At 38.7% G+C, this 11,806-nt stretch overlaps 1 protein-coding gene across 1 annotated transcript; it reads left to right on the top strand.

Moving 5' to 3' along the window:
- Nucleotides 1-2,017: 2,017 nt before the first annotated feature.
- LOC104543571 (sodium/potassium-transporting ATPase subunit beta-1-interacting protein 3-like) lies at nucleotides 2,018-8,952 on the top strand (the record flags this gene model as incomplete). Its single annotated transcript, XM_010188213.1, has 2 exons — nucleotides 2,018-2,101; nucleotides 8,815-8,952. Coding segments are annotated over exons 1-2 (222 nt in total), but the record flags the coding sequence as incomplete, so codon positions are not given.
- Nucleotides 8,953-11,806: the final 2,854 nt, after the last annotated feature.

An 11,806-nucleotide genomic window follows, 5' to 3' on the forward strand; every position in this document is an offset into this window, starting at 1 on the left:
CAACTTCTTTGCCAGCCATTTAGTGGTGGCTGGTTCTGAGACTTTAGTATAGTCTCAGATAGTCTTTTTGAAAAACTCATTTTATTACTAAGCTTTTTTTAAAATAAAGTTTATTAATTATTCAAAAATATACATATACTGCTCACTACTTACCTATAAATTATCAATGAATGACTCCTTTTTTCCTCAGAAAAATTACTTTTAATTATTTTGCTAAAATATGATGTTTTCTGCAATATTTTGTGTTGTCTCTACCACCATCCTCCAATGAATTAAAGCACTTACAAGAATGCTGGAAAGACCATTACCTGGTTCTGAATATTTCCTGTATGAGTTGAATAGTTGAATAAGAGCTACATTCAGTGTTGAAAGGCAACACAGACTCTTTTAAAAAGACAGGTTGTTGTTTTTTTTGTACCTGCCTTTCTTTTCTTTGTTTTTGTGCTTTGGCCTTCACTAACCTTGGCTACTACTTTTTTATTGTTATTGTTTTTTATTGTTATTATTATTTTATAATTTTCCTTTGCATTATGTTTTATCCAGTCTTACAGCTACTCAAGTGACAGCCAATTACCTATCTATCTGACCAACACTGCAAAGGCACTTTTGATATTAGATCATCAGGGCTTTTTTTTTTTGACTATTACTTGTCAGAAAGCTAGCAGTTTCTCTTTTGCTTCATGAAAATGAACTTACTATAAACATTAGTGATTTACTCAGAACCTTCCTTGAAATTCAGTAACCTTCATGCCACATAATCTTATAAATGTATTTAGTGAGCCATTATAAGGGATTATCATCTTAAAATCACCCCAAAGCTAGTATTTCACCTAGACAAGTGAATTCAGATCATTAAAAATCTAATGGGAATCTCCTTTGTGGTCAAATGATTGCTTTAACCATTGCTGAAGGTATAAAAAAGTGATTTAAGTCAAATTTTAACATTTCATTGTGACACAGACTACACTCAGCTTTGGTTGTGAAGCCTCTTTTGAAAGGGGGTAAGTCACAGGTAAGGAGGCTGTGACCTTTAGCTGAAGGACAGTAACTTCATAAATAGTGTTCTTTGAGGAAGAGTGATCATCTGTCACCACCTTTCCACTTCAAATTTAAATGTTCTCCCCTCTGTTACAAAGCTGGCATTTCTCTCATGTTAAATCTTATGTTCCTTCTTACTGAAGTCAAGCCTGTCACTAAAATTCTGAAGTTACAGTGAGACTATAAAATTTGTATAGAAGTGTTTTATGCTTTACCAGTCAGTCTTTGATGCAACTAATTTTTTATTTATATTTTTGACCTTCTTCCTGCTTCACCTGTTAAATTTTAGCATTTAGTAAGTCCATATTTTAGTCTCCAATGCTGAGGTTTTATCCAGACTAGTTCAGTAACTTTTTAATGTCTTTTCCCCTTAAATTAGAAAGTACATGTTCTCAAAAAAAAAAAAAAGTGAAAGAGCGATGTGAACATCATGCATTTGCCCCAAGGTTGTACAAAAATGTTTTCTCAGTGGAACATCTGTCAAGAAAACAAAAATACGCTCCTAAGAGTGCGGGAATGTGAAGACAAGGTTTAAGTCAAATGTTGCAAGTGCTAAAAATTACCTTGATTCAAGGTCTTCTCTATTCCAGCTGAGTACCCAGGCTACAAGGTGGTGTTGGGGGCTCTCATTGCTCCTCTCCATTCCTGCCTCAATATTGCCGCCTTCTTTGGGCTGGTGTATAGCTTTCCGGGGGTGCACAGTGATCTGGGCAAAAAGGGAAGGAAAGGAAGGAAAGGAAGGAAAGGAAGGAAAGGAAGGAAAGGAAGGAAAGGAAGGAAAGGAAGGAAAGGAAGGAAAGGAAGGAAAGGAAGGAAGGGTTTGGGAGGGAAAGCTGAGTGCACTGCTGAATGGAGGGCTATTACGGCTCCAGGTGAAGTGCCCTAGAGGGGGCTTGGGAACCAGTTCAGTTTTTAACAGTTGCATGGACCACACTGACTGTAATTCAGTGCGGTGTGCTGGATGTGGAAACTAGTGGCGATGGTAGAAGGAGCAACAGTCCTCAGAGATTCCTTATATCCAGGAAACTCTCTCTTTCTGAAGCCACAGGTTAAATTTATGACAGTAAGATGAAGCAGAGAGTTTTAGAGAAAATGTCCTTATCCTTAGGAACAGTGGTTAGTATGGATGATGAGCTGTGCCCTGGCACTTATCCTGTGATAATTATTAGCGACATCAGCCAACTCTGAGCCTTACATGCATAATTCAAATGTTTCAGATAATTCCTGATTTGAACTTAGAATATAATTGTTCTGGACTGTAATTTTTGGATTCAAATGTAATTTTTTGAAAGCTGGGGAAACACTGTCCATTTGAGAATTCATAATAATTTCTGTATTTATTCCTAGGTTTTTAATTGTTTTTAAAAAAAAAATTTCAAAACTATATAGTTTTACAACTCTGCAGTTATTAAGTATGTAATTTTAAGATTGCTGTTAGATTTATTGAAGTTTGTTAGAAATAGAATGGATACTATCCTGGTTATTATGATTTCTAAGGATTGTCTTATATGACAAATTGAAGCAGCTTTTTAATATGAAATGCAGAGTAGATTATGCTGTCCCAATTTTGTAAACTCAGTAATTTATAAGATATCAAATTTGCATTTATTTCTATATAACATTAATTTTTTATTTATATATTAAGCAATTTTATGTTTTTATATTTATATCAAATCACTTCTAGGTCTTTTCTTGTCTAAAATGATCTGTTGTATATGAATCCTCTTTTTCTTGATCCAGTGACTCCTTCTGTTATGGATGTAGACCTATTCATTCATCTCAAACTAACGTGTCATTTATAAAAGCTTTTCCATTAAAATATAAAGCTGACTATTATCCATGAGGTTTCTGACAGAAGAGAAAATTGAGTTTTTACACTCAGTTTGAAAAGTTGACTTTGTAACTCTGCTGTGGTGTCTCATCACTCCAACAGCTTCTGATATGTATTTTTGAAGTATTATAGGACCTGAGCATTTAGAAGAGGGGTTTAGTCCAGAGGACACATTTGTTGAAGTGTGCTCTCACAGATGTTTTTTGATCTCTGTATAGCTGAGGAATGTCATGGTAATTTCTTTCTGTAGATCCTATGGAGCATTGCTGATTGCTGCCTCGCCCTTTGTTTTGCTACTCCTTCACCATAAGCAGCATTTGGGTCATTGAGACTACAGCTGCCCTAGTTCTTCTCTTCAGGGCGTTCCAAATGTGCTGCACATCTGGTTGATCCATCTAGGTGGAAAAGCTCAGAATTCAAACAGATTAGTTCACCTGAACTTTTGGCTGTTCTTAACACAAAAAGCCTTGGGCATGGCCAGAAGAGAAAGTTCAGCTTGTGTGATTTTGATGCAGTTTAGCACCTTCTCCTTGCACTCTGTAGAAAGAGGGACACGTGGAATGTTTGGCAGACTTAGTGAAACAAAGAGGTAAGAGAACAAGATAGATGTGGCACAGCTTCATTAAGTGATCTGATACAATCCCACTAGAGCATTTTGCTGCTAATCCTAATTGTGTGCTTTACATTACAAGATTATTGGTGCTGATGATGACTAAATAACAAGGCGCTCCCTTGGCAGCAGAAACAAGAATTATTATGTCTCTTTTTCCAACTGTTATGATAAGAACTGTTGTTTCCTATCAACTTTGATGGATTTTTAAAAGTTATCATGACTTTTTTTCACACAAATGGACACATATTTCACTAAAAACAGACCCCCTAGTTTTTAATAATTTGCCAAAACTGAAATCCTCCTGATTTATCTGCAAGAAAGGTCTGGGTTTGGGTTTTTGTTCCACTTTGAGGTTAATAATTAAAAAACAGTATTGAACAACAATTTGTGATGGACACTCGCAAACATTGATGTCTTAGTTGTCACAAGTGGTGGAGGTGCCAGGCTCTCCCAACATACGCTTTTTTGGAAGGTGATATGACAGTAAACCAACTCCCAGATGACCTCAGTCACACTGAGTGTACCCCATTTCTCCAGCATCGAGCTCCTCTGCCCTACCAATTTGGTATCTGTCTTCCAGCAACAGGAGAAGTTAAGACAGTTAATTTCGGGAATCTCTGCCTCACCTTCAGGGTTCAGTTTTTGTGGCTATTTTCAGAAGAATCTGCAAATGATGATGAAAGAAGAAATTCTCTTGGGAAAATTTCTTGTTGAGAAAAACAGCCTCTTTATCATCAAAATGTTTTTGGTGAAATATTTCAATGCACTCAGATGCACATAATTCCAAATGAAACTATCCTTGTCACAATGTCTGCTCCTTTCCGACTGCACCACAGGCATAGGTTAGTCCGGTGGCCACTTGTGGCTACTGAGATTTTGCATCTGTGCAAACAAAGATAGTACTGGCTCTTTATATCTGTGTAAAAACAGCCTGTAATTGTGCACAGCTACATGTTTCCCTCCCTTTACTCTGATGATTTCTGTGTAGTGAAATACCTGAATCACGGACAGTGCTAGGGACTGCTTTTCTTCATTTGCACAAACTTAAAAAGTCTGTGGCCTTCGGCTCTGCTTGGGGATTCTGTTGGGTGAAATACTAGCCACATGAGCAGCTGCGCTTATATGCTATCTCTATTTAGTTCCTATTACTCAGGCTATAAAGAAACTAGAAGTTAATATGTTTCCTCTGACATTATAATGAATTATTAGTTTTTAACTTCTATCTGCAAGAAGGTTTTATAATTTAGAAGAGAGTAGTAATTTGAGCAGGATAGACATGCCTCCTACCTCTTTCTTTTCTTTAGATTTTTTTTTTCACCCACTAATGTATTCCGTGGGCTTTAGGGATGAAACAAATTACTCTAAGTTGGCGACACGAGCAAAATAAATGAGACTTAGCTGCATTGGAAAGTCTCACTGCATAGCCTGATGGTGAAAGCACTTCTTAATGGAGAAGGAATGGTGCTGTATGTTTGGTGTCCTGCTCCCAGGACTCCTTAGATGGTTTGCATGCTGTCACTGTATATAAAAATGCAGAGCAAGCCCTGCAGGCAAGAAATACAAGCAACTCTCGCAATCCTGGATTAGTGACAGAAGCAGTAGGCTGTAGACTCCTGTTTCTGCTTGTGCTCTCTTTCTGACTTGCTAAATACAAATTTTATTTTTTTGGCTGGTGACACAGCTTCAAGGAGAAGCTCTCACACTTGATATCCTAATGGATAGGAGGTGGGAGGAAAGGAATGGACAGCAGGAGAGGAAATGGAACCTTATTTCTCTGTATTTGTGGTGGGTACCTTTACCACAGTAGCCCAAGAAAAGACTAATTATTTGTTATATATGTAGGTATACCTACAGTGCATATACACATTTGTGCAGCCATCTTTGGGAAGATACTTGTGGCCACCGTGCTATTTTGTGGGAGCCCAGTCCTGCTAGATGTGCTCAAAGCTTGCCTGGCAGATATCAAGAAGGTACACATGAAGGCAAACTTTGTATCTGATTTGGTTTAGGCATGAACTAAGTACCAAGCCTGCTAACATGGGTCTGTTGGCAAAGCACAGTGGCCACGTTCATTAACATTGCAGTAGTGCATTCAGGCATTTAAGGTGCTGATCTGAACAGCTCTGAAAATTACTCCTAAGAATCAGTTTAAGAAGCAGCTTAATATACTAAGACATATACAGACATATACTAAGCAGCTTCATTCATGTCTGTGCTGCAGTGTTCATGTCCATGCTGCAGGCTATTGTCTTTCAGACAGCTCTAGGTGTTTCAACACTACATAAAATGTCTAAGGGCAGCCATCCTGCAGTGAGCCATCTGTGTGAAATTAATTTCCTCAATACCCGCTCTAGCCAAGCCCTATACTCTCTACACCAGCAAATTCACGTGTGCCTGAGGAAGAAGCCAGGTAGTGGCATACCACTGTGGGTGTTAGTGAGCTGTTAGAGTCCTCTGTCATGTTAACTGGGCTCAGTGTGACCAGTGGTCTTCCCAGAGAGTTCATCCATGCCTGGGAACCATTCTGAGTCGGTGGGTATGTAGTTTGCACACAGCTGCCGTGTTTCAGAGTCAAGGACACTTTACGGGAGGCAGTCCTAAGCCAGATGCCTTCAGTGCTGGAAACATTATAGGACACACATTATTGGTGCAGGTGAAGACTTGGGCTACATGGGAGTTTCAATGAATGTCAGGGCAGAGGTGGCTGATAAGCAGATTCTAGTCTGATTTAGCAACTCCATCCTCTGCTCATTTGTTAATGTCAGGGCTCCAGGAAGAAGACACATTGTCTCTGAAAAGTGGTGGTCTGTGAATTATTTAGGTGTCTTGCTGACCATGGAATATCTCCACCTGTAGTGATGGGAATGAAACAGGCTCTGGCTTTAGTCATGGATGTCATAAATGTCTTCCTATGTGATGCAGGACAGGAATCTTGGTACATTGTTGCTAATGCCATGAACTGTGAGTTCTACCTGTTGCAAAGAGGTTTTGAAACTACCATCTCACACATGGGGTTTGGGGCACCCTTGTGCTATACTGTTACTATAACATATTACACCATACTATACTACACCATACCATACCATACCATACCACACTACACTGTTCTATACTATGTGATGTATCCTGTGGTTTAGAGAAGCTGCAGGCAGGAGTATTCCCAAATGTGAGGTCACCTGAATTGCCTGAGGGAGCACATTAGAGGATGGTTGAAAAAGCAAGTGATTCTGAGGTGTCCCAACTGTGCTGTTATTGTGATGCTTGTGAGTCTCCTACAAGGTGAGACATTATGATAATGACATCAAGGTGTGTATGAATGGCATCTTGTTGTGCACCAGTTAGGATGCCCATATACTTCCAGGAAAGCAACAACCACATCATTAGGCACTGAAATTCTATCTGAGGTCCATGTAAATATGTCATTTTCTGGATTTTGTCATTAACTTCCATAGTTCCTTTCCGTATCTAGGGAAGAAAACTAATGATTGATCCAGATGATATAGGACAATGAGTTAAAAGAAGAGAGGGCAGAGTGCGACAAAAGCAAGGTAGATAGCTGATGCCACATGAGCCAACAGCTTCAGTCACATGAGAGAGATGTTTCCTCTCAGATTTTCCCTTACCTACAGCACAAAAAGATTAAGAACATTTCTGTTAAGATAGGAACATCTTACACGCCCAAGAGGATACCATAATTTTAACATTGTCAACTGTGTGATAAATTTTCATGTACTTATATACACAAACATATATATATATCTATATATATGGCCAGATGTTTAGCTGGTAAAAGTCCACATTACTAATTGCAGAGGAGCTGCATCAGGTTGATTATTCAACCCTTGTTCATTTAATTGTTTAGATTTATCATATTTTTTAACCTCAACATAGAAAATGTGGTTTTCATGACTGGTATAATGGATGATTTTTGTAGAGAAAAAGATGAATTCTGCTCTCAGTGACACCTAACCCCATCTTTTAGGTGAGGATTGAATCTAGCCATTATGTATAAAATGAAAAGTTATATGTGATATACCCAAATATGATAATACTTTGCTTGGTATTCATAGGGTCATGCTTACTCCATCTGTCTCAGTTATAAATATTTTAAGTACATATTTCAGTAAATTTTAGGGTTTCTAACAATGTAGTAAAATCAAGTAGATATGTAATAAATTCTGGCAAGCACAGAAACTCAGTTGTTTCTCAGTAGGATTCTGTTTAGCTGCTCAAAAAAGTCTTGCTATGGCTAGAAAAATATGGAACCAAGTTTAAATTTCAACAAATGTCCTGCTGAGAAAGTTGATTTTAGTATCTGTGGAACAATAGACTGGATTGTAAAAAATGAATAGCAACTGGGTTTGCAGAAGGACTTTAATCTGGCTTTTTTTTAATTCTTTTTTTTACTTAACATTCAGAAATGCAGAATTACCTAAGAACCACATGTTGCTACAAGGATGAAGGTTAATGCTTCTTGGCTTCCTCCATTTCTGCACCAAAATAAATCCACCCCTAAAAGTGGGAAAAGAGCCATTAGGGTGCCACTGTGTCCTTCTGATTTGCACTTGCCCAAAGTAACCTAGCAGCATTTAGCAGAGCACAGGTAGCTCATTTGGCTGTTGTTTTACAGCAGCTTACTGCAAAGTCTTCCAACAGTTTTTACAGCCTTTCACTCCCTGAGCCTACCTCTGTGCTTCAGGTTGTAAGGAGGTCCCAGCAGTCTTCCTTAATTCCTGCATTAGGGAACTCCCGAGAACGTACCAAATAGCCACATCTGTGTCTCCTCTGAGACTACTCTGCCCTTTTTGGCCCAAATGTCTCTGCTTTAGGAACAGATTGAGGACTTGCAGTCAAGTTGAAGCTAAATATAAGAAAACAAAGACATGGGGGAGGGAGGGAACATGATGATATTTCAGGAACAGTAACAAGGTTTACATGGCTTTGCTTAGTGTAGGTGAACTTCTATTTAAGACAAATTTTGTATTTCAATAAGTATTGTCAAGCCTTGGAGTTTTCAGCATACAATAAGAAAATAAAACTTGTTTGCATTTGCTTTATAAAGGTATTTCTGTATTATATGAGGGTTTTGCAAGTATTTTCTTAAAGTAAAGCTTTTTCCAAGTGCTTTGTCATTAGAAGATCTGTATGATGACTTGTAGCTATCTTCAGATATCAATGTACAATGATGACAAAGGCTACACCCAGGAACTGTAGGTTCAGAATTTTGCTGTACTTTTCTCTGGTGAAGCCTAGTGCAAAATAACAAAGTGTCAAGTGTTTTGTCTCACTCATAATTAAAAAGTGGATGTTCTGTTTATGTGTTTTCTTACAGCTGGCAGCATTAGAGAGACAGATCTTTGACTTCCTTGGTTTCCAGTGGGCTCCTATCCTTGGCAATTTCCTACAAATAATAGTTGTCATTTTGGGTCTGTTTGGAACCATCCAGTTTAGGCCTCGATATATAGTTGTGGTAAGTCTCATTTATTAACTTTTTTTTTCCAATTGATTTTAAACTCTGTGATATTACAAAGCAGAATTTTCTTGGTTTCAAAACACCAGATGATATTTCTGTAGAAACTTTAGAGGTTTCCATGTCTTTCTGCGAATTTAGGACTACTGGGTGGCATTTATGAGATTCAAGAATGGGTAACCTAAAGAAAGTGCTGCCAAGAAAGAAATATCTAGATGGGTCACGAAAACATCTGCAATTAGACTATGCATAAATGAAGAAGAGAAATGCAAATTGTTGTTCTCAATAGATAAGCAAAATTAATGTCCATTTAAAAAAATATTTGTCATGGTCAAGTTATATTTAGCTACATCTTCCTCTTAAACAAGGAGAAGCACAGATTATAGAAATTCCTTTAGTCCTGTGACCCATGGTTTCCAAAGAAATATCCTCATTTACATCCAAGTTTGCCAAGACCTTTATTTACAGCCTTGACCCTAAACTGTTGTAAATTGTCTCTGATGCTTGTAACTTGAAGCTTCACTGATTTTTTTTCCCCATGTTCTAAACATAGCCAAGAATAAAAAAACCTTTCAAAGCTGTGAAGGAAACTGCCAACCAAAAATATCCCTTTCTCTCCCCAACAGTCTCTCCTGAATGGATGAATATTATTTCTTCACCTGGCAGTGTCTGTATCTGGAACATTTTCAGTTATGTTGTCAGCAATGGATTTTCAGAGCCTACAGTTATTTTTTTTTTCCTCACAAAAGAGTGAAATAAATGTTGACTGGGGAAAACTCATTAAACAAATACTTAAAAAGTTTCATCTTCTCCAGTCAAACCTGGAATCCTGTAATTCTTTCTCGTGTCTTATAAGAAAAAATGAACAAAAAGTGTACACAGAGTTCTTTATACTCACATGAGCTAAGCTTCACAAGCAGACTCTAAGTAATTGAAAATGGATTGATGTAAATAATAGTACTTTTATCAATTACCTATGGTTGGAGAACTGGGCAGCAGTGTATATACATCTGTATCTTGATGTCTCACCTTTCTGCTTCATGTTCTCCTTTTTTATACATGAGACATGGGAAGCAAGTGAGGGTAAGCATCTGTAAAATTACACTAGAAATTCATGCCTGAAGTTCAACACCACAAAATCTCTTGCCCCTCAGGTTCAGCACTGCTGTTCAATGGTGGGAGCTTTGCTTTAGTTTTCAAATGTAACACAACAGATGTTGACTGTTTCTATATATTTTCCAATGTAAATGAACATTTTAGACTATATTAAAGTTGTTTTAAAGTAGAGGTAGAAAACTAGTAATTAAAGAAAGAAACATCTCAGCAAGATACTTTATCCTCAGATGTAACTGCACTTACATTCTGATTTAACTTTAATCACATATTTAAGAACTCAAGCAATAGTAGATGCAAATACTCACTATTTGGGAAGATCAAGACTTTTGACCAGCTTCTATCCTTACAAACATAAGGTTCCCAGTGAAGTAGCAATAGTTTGAGCCAAATCCTGAAGTCTGAAGAGTGAAAGTAAACACGTTGTCTGGAACTAGCCTCCCAGCTCAACACCAGCAGAAGGGGGTGGTTTGCGTGCCTCTCTTTTCCTACTGTTCTTCTCCCTGGCTGAATACTTCACCAAACCCTCTCCACCAGCCTTGTCAGCAGTTAAATGGACCCTTCAGTACTCCAGTTCCACTCCTAAGCTGTTCAAAAACCAACCTAGCGGAAAGTGAAGAGTTTTTTTGCTAGATTGGTGAGCTGAATCCAGTCTGTGATGTTCCAGGGCCAACATAAGGCAAGGATTGGGACTGCACAGTAAAGAACAGCAGTGTGGAGGCGGAGCAGAAAGGAAGAGACACAAGACTTCCCTTGTTGCTAGCTACAAGCTTGTCAGTTAAGCCTTATTCACCCCCAGGCTGAATTCAGTGCATGCCTCAAGCTAGCATAAGCAAAAATCCTCCTTTTGCTCAGCTGCTACCTTCAGTCCCTGTGATATTCCTTCCTTTGCACCAGAACAAGCATCAGCTCAGCCACTTGGTAAACTATCAAACCAAAACAGATCCAGCTGAAAAGCAACCATTTTGTTTTCTGGTGTTAATTTAAGTTTAGGTCAGCTCTCTGACCTGTTTCGCTTGTTCCAGCAGAAGGGAGGAGGTGCGAGAGGGAAAATGGGAACTAGTGGCCAGAAGAAGGGGAGAAGTGCATGGAGGCTTTCTGCAGCAGTGCAGGGTTACACCAGCTTAAAGTGCTGTGCTTCCTAGGGCTCTCTCAGCCTCAGCTGAGCTTTGCCAACTGTCCTCAGAAGTCCTAGAGAAGTCTGTGGTATAGACAGCAGAGGCCCTTACTAGTGTCAACTCCAGGCTGTCTTCACTACGGAAAAAGGAAATCTGAAGATATCTCTCCCAGGGAAGGACATAGACTGCCTCTCTGATTCTGAAACCCTTTAGAATCATAGAATCATAGAATGGTTTTGGTTGGAAAGACCTTTAAGATCATGGAGCCCAACCATTGAACCAACCCTAAGTCCATCATTACATCATGTTCCTAAGCATGACATCTACTTGTCTTTTAAACACCTCCAGAGATGGTGACTCAACCACCTTCCTGGGCAAAAACACAATCCACCTGTTACAGAGGTAAGCCTTTACTGCTGGCTTCAAATATAAACTCTGTTTAATGCAAATCTTCAGCAGGGTCCCAAATTTCAATGGGAGAGACAGTGCAGAGACATTCCTACACAGGCTCTGAGTAGTGAATCAGGCTCTAGATTCATTGAGAAGCTTCCTGGGCTTCCAAGTCTGTAGCTGCACCTTTAGCCACATCTAAGCAGCGCTACAGGCTTGGAGACGAGTGGCTG

The sequence above is a fragment of the Mesitornis unicolor genome, unplaced genomic scaffold, assembly GCF_000695765.1.
Source record: "Mesitornis unicolor isolate BGI_N332 unplaced genomic scaffold, ASM69576v1 scaffold9087, whole genome shotgun sequence".
NCBI classification, from domain to species: domain Eukaryota; kingdom Metazoa; phylum Chordata; class Aves; order Mesitornithiformes; family Mesitornithidae; genus Mesitornis; species Mesitornis unicolor.